The 22,176-nt window shown below is 37.5% G+C and overlaps 1 protein-coding gene across 1 annotated transcript; it reads right to left on the bottom strand.

Annotated features, from left to right (window-relative positions):
- Positions 1 to 42: 42 nt before the first annotated feature.
- Positions 43 to 1,532, bottom strand: LOC149199326 (uncharacterized). Its single transcript, XM_089402384.1, has 4 exons — positions 1,416 to 1,532; positions 894 to 1,028; positions 636 to 752; positions 43 to 305 (listed from the first exon to the last, which is right to left on the bottom strand). The coding sequence occupies exons 1-4, from the start codon at positions 1,486 to 1,488 to the stop codon at positions 43 to 45; spliced, it is 588 nt and encodes a 195-aa protein (XP_089258510.1). The 5' UTR covers positions 1,489 to 1,532.
- Between the last annotated feature and the right edge of the window lie 20,644 nt (positions 1,533 to 22,176).

Below are 22,176 nucleotides of genomic sequence, written 5' to 3'. Positions count from 1 at the left end.
TTTTATTTTAATTTTTAATAATTTCTCAAGCTCATCCTACTGTCAGCTCATTGACATTGCCAGAGCTTCGTCTCCAATGTTCTTCTGGGTAACACATATCCAACGCAAACAACATGATTTCATGTAAGTTTTTTCACTATGTGTAGTCCTTTCAACACCATCACTGCTTTGGCATGTTTCTTTGTTTCTCTTCCTGTGCTCCATGCAAAATCTGGAGCGTAGGGACTCCATATTTAGAAAGGATGACCTACAAGACTGAAAACTGCATCTGGATGGCATATCTGGCATGATCTTGACTTTACGCACTGCATCAAAAACAATGTATTGAAAGCTCAGTTTAAACTGTCTTTCTGAATCATGAGGTGTTTTACATTCACTTGCTTTATTTCAAGTGCAATCAAACAACTATAGACTCCCAAACCTACCTAATGGAAAAAATTTGATGGAAATTACAATAGCGCAATAGATCTCTATTCTCTACATCTATTTGTTTCTTTTTCACTACCTTTCAAGAAGAACGAGATATGTGCCATTTAGAAAATAAGGAATAAAAACAAATCAATTGTACTTATTATTGATGCATCCATATCAAGTCAATACAAAATAACCATGAAAAGAATCAGATGCTACTATACCTTGAACCTTAATTTTTCCAATAGTTTTCTTTGGCTTAGGAGCAGTTCCTTCCAGGGCAGCATCTGCAGAATCATTTCTCAACAGTTCTTCCTGGTTGCAACAGTATTTGTTGTAGTCTATACAAGTTGCAGACATTTCAATTTACACAATTACTTAATAATATGCAGAGTATTACCTTCATTGTGAAAGAATTTGCATTTTCCGAACTACATGACAATTAAAAGAAATCAACAAAGACAATTTTGTTAATAACCTACCCAAAGGCATTACGCAAAACAATGCACTCATTATGAAGGAATTCAGGAGCTTCCATGCGACCACTAGCCCATGCCCGGAGACAAAGACGCACACAGGCCTCATAGGCAATGAGGGCTTGCCAGGCTCCCTGCCCACTACACTCAATAATTGCAAGCACATTATTGTCAAAATGCATAGCAGATGAGAAATAACATCTATCTGATAAATAATTATTGATCTACATTAACATGAAAAACAAATCTTAAGACATCCTGGGCACGGACCAGCTACAATCATGACAGCTGGCTCATGCCCAGAAACAAAGGTGCACACATCCCCCATAGACAATAAGGGCTTGCCCACTACACTCAATGAATTGCAAGCACATTCAGGTCAAGATCCAGAGCAGATGAGAAGTACATTCTATCCCGTAATGAATTACTGATCCACATTAACATGAAAAATAAATATTGAGGCATCCTGATTGTTTCTTTTTATATATCAACACACACAAGACCTTAGGTAGGAAGAAACAGTCAAACCTGAGGTGAAAAGTGGGTGGCTGGCTTGCTGAAACTGTTGATTGCCGGCAAGAACCTGCTGCCTCTCTAACATTCACAGAAGCGGGCCTGTAAAAGCAAAATCAGAGACTTTTCTTATAACAGTTTGAAGTTTCAACTCATGTATGACTATAAACAAGTGTACTCATTTATCAGACCACATTTTCCTAATTTACAGCAAGACCATAGATTTATGAATCTGAGGATGTACTTTGAACATTGATCATGGAAAAATTTTGATGGAAATTATAACAGCACAATAGATCTCTATTCTCTACATCTATTTGTTTCTTTTTCACTACCTTTCAAGAAGAACGAGATATGTGCCATTTAGAAAATAAGGAATAAAAACAAATCAACTGTACTTATTATTGATGCATCCATATCAAGTCAATACAAAATAACCATGAAAAGAATCAGATGCTACTATACCTTGAACCTTAATTTTTCCAATAGTTTTCTTTGGCTTAGGAGCAGTTCCTTCCAGGGCAGCATCTGCAGAATCATTTCTCAACAGTTCTTCCTCTGGTTGCAATAGTATTTGTTGTAGTCTATACAAGTTGCAGACATTTCAATTTACACAATTACTTAATAATATGCAGAGTATTACCTTCATTGTGAAAGAAATTGCATTTTCTGAACTACATGACAATTAAAAGAAATCAACAAAGACAATTTTGTTAATAACCTACATCCCTGTAACAGAGAGGTTCAAATTGTGCTATGTGACTGAATAAACTGTCTTTCTGAATCATGAGGTGTTTTACATTCACTTGCTTTATTTCAAGTGCAATCAAACAACCATAGACTCCCAAACCTACCTAATGGAAAAAATTTGATGGAAATTATAACAGCACAATAGATCTCTATTCTCTACATCTATTTGTTTCTTTTTCACTCTTGGCTCTCATGGTCATATGGCAAAGGCTTTGATATGGTGTACATTGTAAATTTGGGATTCCATATATCTGTGTCTACCTCGGCTCTCATATTCCTGATCAGCCATCCCGTTTTGCTTACCACCTGCTCTCATATTCCTGATCACCCATACCGTTTTGCTTACCACCGGCCTGTTCCTTTAGACAGGGCACTCTGTTTGAATCTAATGAAAACTGGTATTCGAATCGTATCCACCGATGGTATTTGAGTCTTGTTTCCACTCATGGTATTTGATTGTATTTGATTATTTGATTATGATATGTATACCATATAATCCATGGTATCAATCCAATCCAATCCATCCATAAATGATTCCTCAATTTAATAAAGAGTTTTCTTCTTTCTTTTGTTGTGTTGCGAGGCCCTTCTTTCTTTTCTTATGTTGTGAGGCATTCACTGTGTTGTGTATTCTCTGTTGAATGTTTAGTTACATCATTCACTGTGTTGAGTATTCTCTGTTGAATGTTTAGTTACATCTGTATGTTTTCTCTCCTCATGCTCCTAAATCTTAATCCCTGAGATCTGGATCACTATTTCTCTACGCTACATAGCGCCATGAATACACGACCTCATGTTGTTATGCTCCCTTTCCCTGCTCAGGGTCACATTCACGCCATGATGCAACTCTCTAAGATTTTATATGCTCGAGGCTTCTATATCACCTTCGTCATTACCGAATACATACAAGAGCGCTTCGTCGTATCCGGATCGGTGGACTCTGTTAAATCTTGGCTCGGATTCAGATTCGAAGCTATTCCAGACGGCCTACAACCATGCAGAAACGAATTGAACGAGATTTCCTGCCGATATACATGAAATGGAAAAAAGAGAACAAGAGAACCCACCATAACAGGCATTTTCCAAGCTTCCATGTGGAATGTGGAATGTAGTCATAAACCAGCGGTTTTTCCTCTATACCCCAATAGAAAGCTCGGAGGCGAACAATGTTGGGATGTTTAACCCTACCGATTGCTTTAGCCTTGATACTCTGAGACAAACTAAAATGGAAATACATACTCTGATGCCGAGCAACCATTCTGTAACAGATCGCAATTCCTGTAGCCATCCCGCGACAGACCGAAGTCCAGAAGTGGACCTGTGACAATCCAAGGCATCTAGTGGTGATAATCCAAGCCCTTTTAAGGCTGAGCGAGACCTCCTGGAATCATCTCATGGGTCTTGTAGCAGACTGGGTATGTTCTGAGGATCAGAATATGATTTGCTACCTTATAATTGATATGAAGGGTTTCCCGAAGTCGATTTCCACAGATCCAGGGTCCTGGAATATAGTATCGCTGAGCAAGGGCAAGTGCAGCACACAGAGAAAGCACCTGGAAGTAGCGTAGCATCGAGCGAGGGCAACCGTCCATCTGCTCGGTCGCATCGTATACCGGTCTAATTGGATGGGTAAGATTATTTTCATCGTCTAACACTTAAATCAAAGGCTCAGAAATGTACACTTAACCCAAGAGAAAAGTTGATTTCAAAGGGAAATGCCTTAAGGCGTAAAAATCAAAGGCTCAAAAATGTACATGTAACTCAAGAGGAAAGTTGATTTCAAAGGGAAACGCCTTACGGGGTAAAAATCAAAGGCAGAAATGTACACGTAACCTAAGAGGAAAGTTGATTTCAAAGGGAAACGCCTTACGGCGTAATTACAAAAAGAAATAAAAGAACCAGAGGAAAAAAAAACAAATCAATTTTGCGAAATCTGTCTGTAAGACCAACGGACACCCAAAAATATATTGGTGGCCTAGAAGTAATCAAAATCGAAATCTCTGCCTGTAAGACCAACGGACAACCGAACACACATTGGTTTTCTGGAAGCAATCACAGATAAATACTAAATAATGATATGTAACCTGACTGCAATTCTACTTACACTGTTCGTTGACAAAGCTCCAGGTCGATCCCTGTGCTTCCATGGGTATGTTCACAGCATTTCTAACACAGATTTATTCCCAATATCGCAATGAGGGAAAGGCTTGAATGCAACCCTAGTACAAGACTTACACATGCTTTACAATCTAATAATAAAGCTGGTGCCATGAAGGCCGAGGCCAAGAGGCGCCGAACAAAATTTTTGATGCAGTCAAAGAAGTGCAGAAGAAAAAATGTGTGGTCGTTCCATTCGATGCATGGACAAATTCAGACCTACGGCCTTGAGAGCAGAGTGCGGAAGACCGAGCTCATCCTTGACCTCCAGAGGCTTGTCTGTGTGGTTACGTGTTCTCTTTACGCCGCGACTGCCGAGACTCTTGTCCGTAAAGCCGTAGATCTTGTAAGACTCTTGTGCGTAAAGCCGTAGATCTTGTAGGATTTGGTTGCTTCCGAAATAAAGGGTTAGTTCTATCAGCGTATTTGGGATAAGGAGTTAGAAAAAAAAAAAATATTTATATGGAAATTCGTAGTCATTGTTTAGTTTGACAAGTTTATTTGGGATAATGAGTTAGAAAAAAAGAAAAGGTGTCTATATTGAAACTAGTAGTCATCAACCAAAAGCATACACAGAGGCCAATATCTCTTGGAGAGCCAAAATTTTGATTAATTCTCATCAACTTCGTTCTGAAATAGGGTAGTGGAAAAGGCCAAAAGAAGTGTGGGAGGAAAGAGTATGCATTTTTTGTTCTTCCGGAAAAGTGGAACCAGAAAAACATTTCATTTTAGAATGTGAGACCTTCAAAGACAACAGGGAAAGTTATGCAAATATGCTGGCAAATAGCTTTTGGGGTATTCTATTTAGCGAGGGGTTTGTCGAGAGACGCTGGGATCCCAATTGTGGGAGGAAAGAGTATGCATTTTTTGTTCTTCCAGAAAAGTGGAACCAGAAAAACATTTCATTTTAGAATGTTAGACCTTCAAACACAACAGGGAAAGTTATGCAAATATGCTGGCAAATAGCTTTTGGGTTAATCTATTTAGCGAGGGGTTTGTTGAGAGACGCTGGGATCCCATTTATTGTGAAGCTTCACAAAAAAACGGGTTGAATACATCGAGCAGATGAAAAACAATCTGTATAGGCTAATTTGTCTCATAGGCTATCTTTAGCCTGTGGACGTTAAAATAATTTCTTTCTTTCTTTCTTTGTCTCAAACACTGTGCCATAGCGTAATCCCCAACTTTGAAACCATAACTACTTCCCGCCCTAAAACCAGTTCGAAACTGAGATCTCTGCTTGTTTGCATGGCAAGCGTATGGGAAGAGGCTGAAATATATATTGGACAAATGTCATGGCACTGAAATATCTGCCAAACTGTAGTGCACAAATGTCATGGTATTTGTTGTTGGTAAAGGTGAGGTTTACTAATTCAAAAGAGAGTTGTTTTTTGTGCATTTTTTGGAAGTTTTTCCGATTTCTTTTTTTTAAATCCCGTAGGAATTTATTGAAATCAGAAGTATGATAAGTAACCCCTGCACAATCGAAGTGCCCTAGGGGTTTTATTGAAATCAGAAGTTTGATAAGCAACCCCTACACAATCGAAGTGTCCTAGGGGTTTTATTAAAATCAAAAGTTTGATAAGTAACCCTGCAAAATCAAAGTGCCCTAGGGGTTTTATTGAAATCAGAAGTTTGATAAGTAACCTTGCACAATCGAAGTGCCTTAGGGAGTGCCCTAGTGGTTTTATTGAAATCAGAAGTTTGATAAGTAACCCTTGCACAATCGAAGTGCCCTAGGAGTTTTTGAGAGTGCTAAACCCATATATACAATGAAAAACGAGTGTAAATAACACAAATCAAGATTGCACCTCAAATTTTTCATTAAATTGGGCCACTTAAAATTCCAAAAAATCACACTAAAAACAATTCCCTTCAAAAAAAACTTATAAACCAAAATATATTCCATTTTAACACAATAATAGTAAGTGCAAATTTCATGGGTATGGGTATGCATGGTCAATGGCCTATAGCAAATATTTTTCACCTTGCTTGTGCGGTCCACAATGCTTTAACTTTCATTTATTTTAACGAAAATTAACTTTCACTTTACTCTCTTTCCGTGTGGGGTTCACAATGGTTAATTCCATTTTTTCCCCAAAATTTAGCTCACTTTACTTTTTTGCTTGCAATGCAATTTTCACTAGTATACTCCCTCACCAAAAAATATTCTTGCCCCACCTTTTTTTAATGTGTTCAAGCCGACAAAACGCTGACCTTGTAACACCTATACCCCGCCAACCATATTCCAAGGGTATATGATAATTCCAAATGAAAGTTCGTTTAAAAATATTTCAATTATTATTAAAATACTTTAAAAAAATATAAATAAAATAATTATAAATTGATTGCATTAATTTGTTTAACTATTATCATCATAATTTTATTAATATTAATTTTAAAATATGCAACTTTTTTTTTATAAAATTGCAAATTAAGTTGCGAAGCCATACTTATTCTTGGTTCCAACATGTGCATAAATTTTCTAAATGTCCAAACATCAATGATAGGAATGTATTAAAACCCATTCAACTTAAACTATCTCTCAAACAAGTAATAATCATAATTTCACCATTTGCATTTAAGTACAATTTTGGATTACATACAAGCTTTTTCGGGACATTGAATTATAATGAATCTATTTAAATTTAATTTTATGTGAAAAAAATATTTTCACTTACCTTCAAATGCTTAATGATTAGAGCTCTATGAAAAATTATTTTCACTCATCTTCAAATGCTTAATGATGGGAGGAGAATGAGGCATGTTGTCAGTAGAGAACACTTTATTTTAGTTTATTTGATTTTTTCTTAATGTGAGATTGTTTTATTCCATACAAAATAATTTTTTTAATTATGGATTTAAATATTTAATTTTAGTCTTCTGTCCTTTGGGAAGTTATATCATTATCAAAGCTTTAAAATATTGTGAGAAATATAATGTGAGCATGAAGCATATTTTTCAAATAAGTTTGAGAAATGAGTTATATATATATATATATATATATATTTATTGTAAATTAGTTAGTTTGTGTGGGGTTAAGTTCTCATCAAGTTTGATGTTTAAGGTTAATGGGAAGGAGTTGAGAGTGAGAGTCACTTGTGGGGGAAGTAAACTATCTCAATGAGTGTCTAGGCTCAAGTAATTCTCATCCAATAACAACATCTTGTTGGGAAAATCATTTTTCCATTCAACATTAGGGCTACCTCCAACATAAGCTCTTTATCAAGTTGACTTGTATTACATATACATTTAGCCCCATATATGTGCCCCTAAGGGGCCTTTAAAAAACTTTATAGTTAAAAGTTTTATATGTGATGAAACTCCATTCAACATTAGGGCTAGCCTTGGCCTAAGCCCTTTATATGGTTGACTCTTATTACATATCCATATCATAGTTCCCTCCAAAAAGCTTTGTAGTTAAGGGTTTTATACGTGATGAAACCATGTAATATGATTTGTTATATTCATGCTTTCTTTTTGCCACTAATAATAATCCATCCATCCAAACTCAACTCTCTGTAGTATTAAACCTTGATAGTTATTTGTTGCATAACTGCATTTCCCTTGATTCCATGTGTTGTTACAACTTCTGAAATTTGTGGTAGTTGATTGTCTTTGATAATGTGTTACTGAGTAATGGTTTTGTGAATCTCTTGATCCGAATCTTGGGGACTAAGATCTAGAACCAAGAGGAAGAAGCAGAGAACCATGTGTGAGAACATTACTAAAGAAAATGTGAACAGAATACATGCATCATAAAACCTCATTTCTTTATTAAGAGAGAAATGTTGTTAGTGCTACATTGTGTTGTTACAGCTACATTGTGTGGATCAATCTGCCCCGTAAAAAATTGAGGCTCGTTATTTATAACATTTTTTAGTTACATTACCATGGGTAAATACCATGGGCGGATTTCCATTCAGATCATTAATATGGGTAAATACCATTGGTGGGAAAGTACCATGGGCAAATTTTCATTCAGATCATCTCTATTCCATCAATAGTTGTTATATATTCCATCTTCAACTTTGATAATATTAATATCAAGCATCTTGTTTTTCTTAAAAACTTTCTTCGTAATGAAGATACCAATATGATTTCACCTTTGACGTTTCTCATTCATTCCACACACCCATATTCTTAATCTTCCTTTCAGAGACATTTGCATCATTTGTCCTCTATGCTTGGTCTTTGATAATATTATCATTTTAACATGTACATCCTCAAGTTAAAGCTCAACTTGTTCAAGTATTTTATGGTGATGACCTTCTTAGATCTTATCTTCCTGTTTATTTTAAACATGGATGGTAAAATGTTCCATCAAGTTATTTCTTTGTTATTCAATTCTTGCATGGATTCTTCATTTATATCATCAAAATCTATAGATTCTTCAACATTTTTACTTATTTCTTAAGTAATGATCTTTGATTATATTTCTTGTAGGCATCTTTTGACATTTTTAACATCACTAAGAAATACTTGATTGTGCCTACACTGTTAAATTTCCACTGTTCTATGTTGTTACAATCACTTTAGGCCAATTCTTTTATTCGATTATTAATCTTTTCAAAAAAGTTTAGTCTTCCAATGATCAATAGAATTTGTAGATAGAACAGTAAGAGACAATCAATAGCAATAACAAGAGACACCAAATTTGTTCAAAGACTAGGGGAAAATCCCTTAAGGGGGGAAACCCTTTCAAATTCTTCTTCTTATGAGATTGTCATAAAATGTTCAACATATAGTACAATGACTCAATTCATCAACAAAAAGAGTCAAAGCCAATTCTATGACTATCTAATAGATCAACCAACCAATATCCAATAGGTGATCCTCAAAGTCAAATTTGGTTAAAGATTCCAATCTGCAAAAGTCAATGAATTTAGAGAAAAGCAACTTTCGATTGCTTGCAAATCGCAAAGACAACTTTCGGTAAGCTGCAGAATGATGACTTTTGGTAGCTCGTAGATTTCAGGCTTTTTGTAGCTCAACCCTCCAATTCTAGAAGCGTTTGAACTAATGAATGAATGATGTGATGTGTGATGAGATGCCTCTAAATGATTTCAAGTGATTTCTATTTATAAGCGGTCAAGGGTGTCAAATTTCCTCTTCTAGGACGATTTGAACTTTTGTGCACATGTGGGTTTCACATTAAAAATAACATTTTTCTTTGACCAAATTAAATTCTTCCAAGGACTAGGAGGGGTCTTTCTTACTGAGGAAGGTTTTCCAAAGGAGGAAATTTATTCCTAAGCTGCTAAATTAATACTCCCTCTCATCTAGGGAGAAATTTCTGACTGCATTATGAATCTCATCTTGAATGTCTCATCATCATCAAGTCATCTATTCCCTCTGCTCATTTATGCTCATCTCTTCTCATCTGTTGAACACTCTCGAACCTAACAGAAGAAGAATTTGACATCATAGGGGAACTCAAACTACCACCCTCTATCTGAGGAAAATAGGAAGGATATGACTTAGCATGAAAGGTAAGGATCACAACTATCGTATTGTCTAGTTATCTTCCCATCAGGACCCTAAAGATTCAAGTGGTATAACACTTTCATCCACTAACTTTGGAGGAGATACACACTTACCATGTGTGATAAGGATCAAACACAACCCAAGGAACTTGGGGGAGATACACACTTACCCTTCAAGGTAAGGATTAGACACACCCATGTCACCTCTCAACCCATTGGCCATATGGGGAGGAACAATCCCAACCACCCCAACTTATGGTTAGGATGCATACTAGGGTATGCTCAGCAGGGGAAGATACACACTTACCATGAGATAAGGATCAAACAAATCCCTAAGATGACAATAGGGGAGATACACACTTACCATGAGGTAAGGATCATACACACTTATTTTCTATGAGTTCCTTGAACTACAGGAGCTCTTTAGCACAATTCCTCACCATAGGTCCCTATAATACTAGTGATTCCCCCATTACTATTGTCATTGTAGCCCTTATTGTTATTATTGTGCCCCTATTGTCCGCATATTGTTATTATTGTGCCCCATAGAATCCTACTATTGTTATTGTTGCGGCCTTCTATTATTATTGTTATGTCGGCTTTGATTATAATGTGACACCTTAGACTCCTATATATAGAAAGGAGGTTTTTTCACTTGCTTCATCCATGAATTGTTCATTTGTGTAAGGTAAAGGAGGTTTCCCCCTTGAAGAGGCTGATTTTGAAGTCGTTGATCTATCTTTTCTTCTATTTGTGAGTTGGTTGCATAACATTTGGTATCAGAGCTTTGGATTTTAGGGTTTCGCTATTCTAAACAGGTCATCTTGGAATTTTCGCTATAACTTGTTTTCTATGATGTTTCAGAAGAAAAATTAAAACCCATTTGGGCTGAGATGTTGATGAACCTCGGGTCTGAATTTCAGATCTTTTATCAGGATAGTTCAGAGATATTATCCAAGGAAGTTAGGGTTTTTGTAGGCTCTCGAATTACATCCCAAGCAGGTAACCTTGGGAAAATTGTCATAACTTTCTCTCTGAGCATCAGATTGAAATTTTGTAAGAAGTTACAGAAAGAATGCAAACTTTAGTTTTCTTCATATTGTTTTCAAATCTGAAGGTCAAAACAGAAACACGTGGCAAGTCGTGCAAGTCTGCTTTACTGAACTAGTTTATAATCAGGTTATCGTGAGAGATTTGGCATTAACTCTTTCTTGAAGAGTCCAATATTGATTAGATTGGTGGGTTTAGAAATATGAATCATAGGGATACCACAGGACGCAATGTCAAACCTTGGAGATTCGAAAATACAGATATATAATAGATTCAATATCGATCTCCTACAAAGAAAAAAAAGGTGTGTATTTGTTTTTTAAAAATTGCATAAGTTTGGTTTGAAAAATTAGTTTGAAGTGATTCAAATGGAATAGTGACGCATAATTATCATTAATTGATGCCCCAAAGAAAGAAAATGGAAACACCTAGTAAGAAACCTGAAATATCTACCATGACTCATGAAGAAGAAATGCAACATGATATATCAAAATTACGAGACCAAGTGCAACAATTTTCACTCTCACAAAAAGTAACAGAAGCTAAGATGGATGGATTAAAGAAGCCATGGAAGGTAATATGAATGGCATGGAAGCTAAGATGGATGGCGTGGAAGCTAAGATGGATGGCATGGAAGCTAAGATGGATGGTATAGAAGCAAATCTTAAAGGCAACATGGAAGATTTGAAGATAGATTTGACAAAGTTGCTACAAGAAATGCTTACTAATGGCAAAAGTGTAGTAAAGGAAACTCATGATGAGAACAAAAGAAATGTTAATATTGATTTTGTAGAATCTAACGTTGGATTGAAGACCCACCATTTTCCAAAGATCGATATGAAGAAGTTTGATGGCAAGGATCCTGTAACATGGATACTACAAATGGAGAAATAGTTTGATCTCCATAATATGAAAACACACAAAAGGTATGCATTGCAACTTTATATTTGGGACCAAATCAGTTTGTATGGTATCGATGGCTTTGCTCTCATAAACAAATTGTCACTTGGGAAATTTTTACGGAAGAAATGATAGCACATTATGAGGATACAAAAAGAAACATCTTTTTAGCCAATTGATAAATCTCAAACAAAAGGGTTCAATGATGGAGCACATTGAGGACTTCCAAAAATTGAATATAAGGATAAAAGATATTCTAGAGGACCAAATGATTTATGTGTTCATAGGGACTTTAAAGGATAACATCCAACATGAGGTTTGCCTTTGGGAACCTGATTCATTGGAGAAGGCATTCAGGTTGGCAAGAAAAATTGAAAGCAAAATTATGGCAACAAGGAAGCCTACCACTCACAACTATAAATATGGAAGTGTTGTTGCCCCTAGCCTTCCACAACCTACAAGGTTGACACCACAACAATTGGAAGAAAAAAAAGAAAAAGGGCTTTGTTACAGTCGTGATAGAAAATACACTGAAGGTCATAAATGTGTCGAGAAGAAATTATTTTACATAGATTGTGAAGAGAAGGAAGAAAAGGAACAAGAAACATTAAAAGAAGAGGATATACACCAGGAAAAAACCCTAGAGAAAAAATAAATGAATCCGACCATATCTTGTAATGCATTGGTCGGAATTACCACTCCTTAAACTCTCAAGCTAGAAGGACATGTCAAGAAGAAAAAGGTAATAGTGTTGATTGATTCGGGCGGTACCCATAATTTTATTCATTGTAAGATAGCTGATGGGCTCCAGTATTGTAGCAATAATGATGCAACTCCTGGGACTCCCTTCTTTACTTTTATCAACCCGGTAGTTCGTAACAAACTTGGAAGCGAGGGTGTTGTATGCACAAGTACTAGCTCTTGCCACAACTGTCACTTGGTCAACTGGCACAAGTCCGCTAGGAGCTTAAGCCAACTTCTATGAGCTCTAAGAAGAAGCTTTTTAACTGATGGACGAAAGCTAACTCAAAGAAGGCTGATCTACTTGCAAAAAGAAACTGGAAAGCTGAAAGGAAATGTAAACCCTAGCAAACCCTAATTTTACCAGCTAGCCCTACTGATGCAAGAAAGAGGATGCAAGCTACTGAAAGAGATGCCATTGACTTCTAGGAAGGTAAAATACATGTGTCTAAGCTACTTCTACAGTAACATCTCAAAAAAAACATCTTTTTGTATTTTTGAATAAGTTGCCAGAATTATCATGCATGCAATTTAACTGTTTTTGACTGTGCAAAGGTGGATTGGCGAGAGGAAATGCTTGGAGGAGGTCGAGAAGGTTCAAAGAGGGCCTAAGGGGTCCCTAACACCCTTCCAGAGAGTTTCACAGAGTTTGGCTATCAAGAAACCTCATTCATGAGCTTCTACAGGAAGTCTGCAGGGGTTCTACAGGATGTTCTGGAATTTCTACAAGATGTCTGTAATTTTCTACAAGATGTTTAGAAATGGGATTTTGGAGGATGGATGGAGGAAGAAAGATGGAGTGAGCATGGAGGTGAGCTAGGGGTGTGAAGAGGTCCAGGACTTGGGAATGGATCTGAGGAGTGGCGAGGATGGTTGGAAAGGAGAGGTAGAGCAATGTTGCACAAAAATATGGGAATTTAGGGCAAAGTGAGCAAATGGCAAACATGAGGCAAGAATCCGAGTTGGAGGATGGAGCAGATGGGATTGATGGAGTACAGGTAGATGGAGAGGTATTACAGGCACTCTGCAAGTTATCCTTCGAATTAGACAAATGAAGACTTGGAAAATCAAGAAGCTAATTTCTTTGACCTAATCTGACCTATATAACAGCAAAGAAATGGAACAGAAGTCTATTTTCAATGAAACCATGTGAAATAACTATGCAACGAAGCAATCAAGAATCTGAACATGTAACCAACTTCTGCAAATAAAAATTGACTAAATAACCAAATCAGATTGTAACCTACTAGCAGAAATTAATTAAAGACGGCAGAAAAACATATGACAGTACATTGAGGAGGCCCTGGCACTTGGGTTGGGCCCAACCCCAAGAGCTACAGGCTCCTAAAAGAAGCTCAGATCTGAAGAAGAATAAACTGATCTCCATTATTCAGAAAATAACCATATCACAGCAATGTTTACAGCAAAGGCTCCACAAATGAGCAAAAATAGAGCAGCACTAGAGTGCTAACCTATTGCCTAAAAAAATGACTAAAATCGAACTACAAACTAGCTAACTTCTACCTACAAAGTGACTAAATGAAATGAGGCCCTAAGCCTTCTTATTTATACAAATTGAGGAACCCAACAACCCTCCTAAACTTTAGGAACTTTGCTGCCAAAACTTGTAGTTAACAACCACTTTACTAGCCCTTGCTCGGCTGCCCTTGTGATAATCGATTTGGTGTCCCTTGAACTCCGAGCTGATGGTGGAGAATTCGAGGTAGGGGCCCATAAATGAAGGGGACACCTTCCTACAAATCCTCTCCCTTGTTCTCCCACGAATTTGGCTGCCAAGTGCTCATTAAAACCTTTGATTTTGTCTCAAAATTGACCAAAAAACTGCACAAAGCACCCATTAGACTTGTTTGCATAATGACTAACCCAATTCACTTTATTAACATAAATATAATAAAAAACATGCAATAAAGTAATGAGAATGGTGGATTAAGTCGAATTAGGAGGTTGAATGAGCCCATATAATGATCCATTTTTAGGGCTCATCATCACCCCCTTACTGAAAGTGTTGCTCATCCTCTGAGCAACTAATCTATCTCTTCATCTTTCATGGCCCTGGTTGTCTTCCTGTCATGCCAAGCTTCTGAAGTGATGTCCTCTTCTCGGTCACGAAACCATGCTTTTCTCTCTGCTTCTTCCCACTGCCTGTGCTCCTTTTCTTGTAGCAGTTTTGTTAGCGCCTCAACCTCAGCCTGTAGTTTGTCCTCTCTTTACTGTTCATCAGATGTTTCCTTGTCTTTACTTCTTCCTGTGATTGTTTGGCCGCCTTTTCCTCCAATTGCTCCGTCTCTCCTAGCTTAGCCAACGTTTCCTGTAGAACAGTCTCAGCATCCTATAGAGAGGTTGTTGTGTCCAACATTTTCATTCTTTCTCTCCAGGTGGATGTCTTCGGGCTTCCCCATTCATAGGTGATGGATGCCTTTGAGGGAGACTTTTCCTTTTGTGTAGCTGAGGTGTCTACAATTGTAATTGGCTCTTTTGACTGTGGTTGGGGTCTGCCAGTTTTTATCCGCATGCTCCTCGCCTTAAAATACATGGAAGGCTCCCTCTTTCGCTGCCCTTTTTGCTTTGGAGATGTGCTAAGGGTAGCCAGCACAGCTGCTGCCTCCCTGGCTAAAATCTCAGGCGATTTCTCCTTTTTGTTCCTCTGTTTCCATACTTCCTGTAGAAATTCCTGTGTTGACTGTTTTCTGGCTTCCTGTAGAAACTGATTTCAGGCTTCCTGTAGAAACTGTCTTCATTGTTTCGGTCTGCTTGGCTGGGGGTGTCTTTCCTTTTAATTGTGGTGCGGTTGCCTTGGTTGTGCCCTCACTTGTTTGGACTTTTGTAGTCCTCTCTGCTCTATTCTGCAATCGCTTTTTCCGGGGTGTTTGTGCCATTGTTCCTCCACAGTTTTAGGCTTCAGCAATTTGGCCTTTGCTCCTTTTCCTCTCTGTTCTTTCCTTGCCTGAATGTCTTGCGTTTCTTCATCATTGGTTTTCTCATCTTTTTCAATGTGTTCTTCTTCCTTGCCATCCTTTATTTTTCTTCAGCACTTCCACTAACTCATCGACATTAGTTCTTTGAGTATCCATCCTTGTCCTCCCCCTCGCTTTTATTTGGCTCCTTGTATTTCTCTTGATCATGTAAAAGATCCCAGCTGTTCATTGTATGACTGTACTATGACAAGGCACAAACTTACTGTTCCTGGTCGGTTAATTACATGCCTTGAATGGTCCAATCCTACGACTGATTTCCACCTTACTCTTATCTCATCTCATTAGTCTTATGGTCAATTTTAAGTCGCACCAATGTGTTGGGTCCCTATAATACTAGTGATTACCCCATTACTATTGTAGTTATACCCCTTATTTATATTGTTGTGCCCCCATTGCCCCCATATTGTTATTAATGTGCCCATAGAATCCCTCTATTGTTATTTTTGTGGCTTTATATTATTATTGTTAGGTCGGCTAGATTATATTGTGACTCCTTAGACTCCTATATATAGAAAGGAGGTTTTGTCATTTGAATCATCAAAGAATTGTTCATTTATGTAATGTAAAGGAGTTTGCCCCCTCGAAGAGGCTGAATTCTAAGGCGTTGATCTATTTTTTCTATCTTTTCTTGAGCTGGTTTCATAACATTTGGTATCAGAGCTTTGGATTCTAGGGTTTCGCTGCTCCAAACAGGTCATCGTGGCATTTTCGCTATAACTTTTTTTTCTGTAACATTTTAGAAGTTGCAAAAAAACCCACTTGAGAAGAAATCGTGCTGAACCTTGGGTGCGAATTTCAGAGCTTTTCGCATGATATGTTCAGAGATATGATCTGAGGAAGTTGGTCTTTTGGCAGACTCCTAAATTACACTCAAAACAGGTGACCTGGGGAAAATCATCATAACTTTCTTTCTGAGCATCGGATTGAAATTTCATAAGAAGGCACAAAAAGAGGACATACTATAGTTTTCTTTTATATATTTTTCAGAGTCTAAGGTTGAAACAGTGACACGTGGCACTTCATACAAGTTCGCTCTACTGAACTAGTCTATAATCAGGTCACTGCGGGAGATTGTGCATAACTCTTTCTTGGAGAATCCAATTTGGATCAGACTAGTGGCATTGGAAAGAGGACATAGAAGGCTACTACAGGTCACAATTTCAGAACTGGATGATTCGAAATTACAGAGATACATCAGATTCAATATCAGGCTTCTACAAAGTAAAAAAAAGGTGTGTAGTTTTTTTTTTTTAATTTTTGCATAAGCTTGGTTTGAAGGAATTCAAAGGGCATAGTAAAGCATTATTATCGGTAACTGATGCCCCGAGGAAAGAAAATGCAAACACCTAGTAAGGAACCTGAAAGCTCTAGCATGACTCATGAAGAAGAGGAAGAAATGCTACATGATATATCAAAATTACAAGAACAAGTGCAACAAATGTCACGCTCACAAAAGCTAACAGATGCTAAGATAAATGGCGTGGAATCTAAGATAAAGGGCATGGAAGCTAAGATGGATGATCTGAAGACAGATTTGAGGGAAGATTTGAAGACAGACAAGGCAGATTTGAAGACAGATTTGACAAATTTTCTACAAGAAATACTTACTAATGGTGAAAAGGTTGTAAAGGAAACTCATGATGTGAACAAAAGAAATGTTAATCATGATTCCATAGACTCTAATGTTGGATCCAAGACCCACCATATTCCAAAAATCGATATGAGGAAGTTTGATGGCAAGGATCCTGCCACATGGATATTACAGATGGAGCAGTTCTTCGATCTCAATAATGTGCAAAACACACAAAAGGTACGTATGGAAACTTTATATTTGGAACCAAATCAGTTTGTATGGTATCAATGGCTTTGCTCTCGTAAACAATTTATCACTTGGGCAATTTTTACGGAAGAATTGATAGCACATTATGAGGATACAAAAAGCAACACTTTTTTTAGCCAATTGATAAGTCTCAAACAAAAGGGTTCAATAATGGAGCACATTGAGGAGTTCCAAAAATTGAACATAAGGGTAAAAGATATTCCAGAGGAGCATAGGATTGATGTGTTCATAGGGTCTTTAAAGGATAATATCCAACATGATGTTCGCCTTTGGGAACCTGATTCATTAGAGAAGGCATTCAGGTTAGCAAGAAAAATGGAAAGCAAAATTATGGCAACCAGGAAGCATACCACTCACAACTATAAAGACGGAAGTGTTGTTGCCCCTAGTCTTCCACAACCTATAAGGTTGACACCACAACAATTGGAAGAAAAAAGAGCAAAAGGGCTTTGTTACAGTTGTGATAGCAAATACACTAAAGGTCATAAGTGTGCTGAGAAGAAATTATTCTACATAGATTGTGAAGAGGAAGAAGAAAAGGAGCAAGAAAGGTCAAAAGAAGGGATATACTCCAGGAACAAAGCCTAGATGAAGAACAAATAAATCCGACCATATCTTGTAATGCATTGGCGGGAATTACCACTCCTCAAACCATCAAGATAGAAGGACAAATCAAGAAGAAAAAGGTAATAGTGTTGATTGATTCAGGAAGCACCCACAATTTTATTCATTGTAGGGTAGCAAAAGAATTGAATTGCTTCCTATATCCAGCACCAGAGTGTCAAGTGATGATTGCAAATGGAGGAACAATAAATTGCTCTGGAAAGTGCCATAATATCAAGCTATCCATGGGAGAATATGTATTGACTAGCCCAATGCTTTCCATTCCAATGGGAGGTGCTGATGTTGTACTAGGAGTCCAATGGCTACAATCCTTGGGTACAATAGCTTTTAATTTTCAAGAACTTTTCATCAAATTTTCTACGGAAGGAAAGGAAGTTGAATTAAGGGGTATTGCAGGGAAACCAGGAAAGATAATCAGCTCTAATGGTATGACAAAGCTTCTAAAAAAGGAGCAAAGAGGTGTAATTGCACAATTATGTTCGCTAGATGTTTCCACATTGGAATCATCTATTTCTCCAGATCTCCAAAAAGTCCTGGACAATCATTCCAAGGTATTTGAGACTCCCAAAGGTCTCCCACCTATGCGTGATCATGATCATGCTATTCATCTGATTCCAGGAAGTGTTCCTCCAAACATCAGGCCGTACAGATATCCCTATGTCCAAAAAAGTGAAATTGAACGTATGGTTGCAGAAATGCTAGAGGCTGGTATAATTCAACCGAGTCAAAGTTCTTTCTCTGCTCCAGTAGTATTGGTGCACAAGAAGGATGGATCATGGCGCATGTGTCCGGATTATAGGGAGCTCAACAAGCTCACTATTAAAGATAAGTTCCCCATTCCTGTCATTGATGAATTACTGGATGAATTGCATGGATCAATTTACTTCACCAAGTTGGATCTTCGTTCAGGATATCATCAAATCAGAATGAAGATTGAAGACATTCCGAAAACGGCATTTAGAACTCATGAGGGTCATTATGAATTTTTGGTCATGCCTTTTGGCCTTACCAATGCACCTTCAACATTTCAAGGTTTGATGAATTCAATTTTCAAACCATTCCTTAGAAAATTTGTGTTAGTATTTTTTGATGATATACTAATCTACAGCAAGTCTTGGAAGGATCATGTTGAACATGTTGACAGGGTGCTACAACTATTGGAGGAGAAACAATTATATGCCAAAAGATCCAAATGTTTCTTTGGAGTCCAGGAGGTGGAATATTTGGGTCATATTGTATCTCATGAAGGAGTTAAGGTAGACCCTAGCAAAATTAAAGCCATTAAGGAATGGAAAATCCCCACATCCATAAAGCATCTGCAGGATTTCTTGGGTTGACAGGGTATTATCGCAAGTTTGTTAAGAATTATGGGAGAATAGCAGCACCTCTAACAACATTATTGAAGAAAGATGCATTTTCATGGACTCTGGAAGCAACAAAGGCCTTTGAACATCTTAAAGAGGCAATGTGCCAAGCACCGGTCTTAGCTACACCGGACTTCACAAAAACCTTTATTGTGGAATGTGATGCTTCAGGAAATGGAATTGGTGCTGTTCTAATGCAAGATGAAAGACCCATTGCTTTTGAAAGTCGTCCAATCAAGGGAAAGTTTTTAAGCAAAGCTATTTATGAGAAGGAAATGTTGGCAATACTCCATGCACTTAAGAAATGGCGACCCTACCTAATGGGAAGACACTTCAAGGTAAAAACGGATCATGATAGCCTTAAATACTTTTTAGAACAAAGATTATCCTCTGAAGAGCAACAAAAGTGGGTCACAAAGATGTTGGGTTATGACTTTGAAATCATCTACAAAAAAGGGAAGCAAAATGTGGTGGCAGATGCACTCTCAAGAAAGGATGAGGATGTGGAAGCATTGTTGTGCGCCATTTTTATTATCCAACCAGATTGGATAAATGAAGCAAGGGAGGAATGGAAGAATGACGAAGAAGTGTGGGCACTTATTCGAAAGCTACAACAAGATTCCAGTACGTCTGATACATTTAGCTGGAAAAATGATTCGTTATGGTACAAAGATCGCTTATACCTCTGTAAGAATTCCCAGCTAAAACAAAAGATTCTTATGGAATTGCACACTTCTCCCTTAGGAGGGCACTCAGGATTTTTAAAAACTTACCACAGGGTTAAGAAGGAATTTTTTTGGGATGGCCTTAAATCAGATATTCAAAAGTTTGTGGCAGAATGTTTGGTTTGCCAACAAAATAAAGTTGAAACAATTAAGACACCGGGTCTATTACAACCTTTATCCATTCCAAGCCAACGTTTGGAGGAGGTTTCAATGGATTTTATCACAGGTTTACCCAAGTCTGAGGGAAAGAGTGTCATCATGGTGGTAGTTGACAGACTTACCAAGTATGCACACTTTTGTGCATTATCACATCCATTTAAAGCCAGTACAGTTTCTACTGCATTTATGGAAACAATTCAAAAGCTACATGGAAACCCAAAGATTATTGTAAGTGACAGAGATCCCATTTTCACTGGAAATTTTTGGACAGAATTATTTTCTTGTCTTGGTACTCAGTTAGCTCATAGCTCATCTTATCATCCTCAATCTGATGGGAAAACTGAGATAGTAAACAAATGTTTGGAAGGATATCTTCGTTGCTTTGTATCTGATAAACAGACACAATGGGTCAAATGGTTGCCTCTGGCTGAATGGTGGTATAACACTTCCTTCATACAGCAACAAAAATGACCCCATTTATGGCACTTTATGGGTATCAACCACCATCCATCACATCATATTTAAGAGAAAATTCTAAGGTTCAGGCAGTGGAACATCACATCGAACATCAACAACAAGTCCTCCAACTCTTAAAGGATAACCTCGTGTTGGCACATAATAGAATGAAACAACAGGCAGATCAACATCGCAGTGAAAGAAGTTTTGATGTAGGTGATTGGGTATTCCTACGGCTACAACCATATAAGCAAATGTCCCTCAAGCAAGCTAAGAAGGATAATAAATTATCACCAAAGTATTATGGTCCGTACAAGGTGTTGCAAAAGATTGGTACTATGGCATACAAATTGGAGCTTCCTGCAGCTTCTCGATTGCACCCAGTTTTCCATGTTTCATGTTTAAAGAAGGTTATAGGCGACAAGCTCCCAGTTCAAACAATATTGCCAGAACTTGACGAGGAAGGAAAAATTATATTGGAAGCGGAAGCAGTTATAGAAAAAGAACTCGACAGCTACGAAATCGATCAATTTCAGAGTACCTTATCAAGTGGAAGAACTTATCTGCTGAAGATTCCACATGGGAGGATGAAAATTTTATGCAGAAGTATCCAGAACTACTCAAGCGTTGAGGACAACACTTTTTTGAAGGAGAGGGGCATGTTGGGTCCCTATAATACTAGTGATTACCCCATTACTATTGTAGTTATACCCCTTATTTATATTGTTGTGCCCCCATTGCCCCCATTTTGTTATTAATGTGCCCATAGAATCCCTCTATTGTTATTTTTGTGGCTTTATATTATTATTTTTAGGTCGGCTGGATTATATTGTGACTCCTTAGACTCCTATATATAGAAAGGAGGTTTTGTCATTTGAATCATCAAAGAATTGTTCATTTATGTAATGTAAAGGAGGTTGCCCCCTCGAAGAGGCTGAATTCTAAGGCGTTGATCTATCTTTTCTATCTTTTCATGAGCTGGTTTCATAACACAATATTTGCTAAACCTTCATTTGTACAAATTTGGGCACCTTCAATTAATCCTTCTAGTTGTAGCCGGTTGTCAGCTGCCAAGCCTGATCCGTCACAGTAAACAAATTTTGCATTCCCAGCCTGATCGCTTTTAGAAGCACTCTCAAAGTATTGTTCCCCTGTTCTTGATTTAGACAGTTCCAAACTAGCTTGGATCTATGACAGAATCTTCATGTCTCTCCTTTGATGTGAGACTCTAATTCCATCCTCCAAGTCCCCCACCAACTTTAAGATTTCCATCCCTTTACAATCCTGGATCACCTGCATCAAATTCTGATATGACACCTTACTCTGTTTTAACAATTATGTTCATGCCTGCAAAAGACCCTGACCAAGTTTGTTCTTTTGTTCTTTTCTTTTTTGGTAGAAAGAGATCTCAAGGACATTAAAAATTCTTCAGCTATCTGGTTATGAGAGGAAGAGTTTTGCTTCTACAGCCAGAGGACAGAGACTAAGTTTTCTTCTCAGGACACATTCAGATATGCAAATTTTAAAA

The sequence above is a fragment of the Pinus tabuliformis genome, chromosome 2_1, assembly GCF_031772625.1.
Source record: "Pinus tabuliformis cultivar Carrire ecotype Pingquan chromosome 2_1, CPIR1, whole genome shotgun sequence".
In the NCBI taxonomy this organism is placed as follows: Eukaryota; Viridiplantae; Streptophyta; class Pinopsida; order Pinales; family Pinaceae; genus Pinus; species Pinus tabuliformis.
The sequence above is the reverse complement of the archived record's forward strand: the minus strand, read 5'-3'. Positions and strand labels throughout refer to the sequence as shown.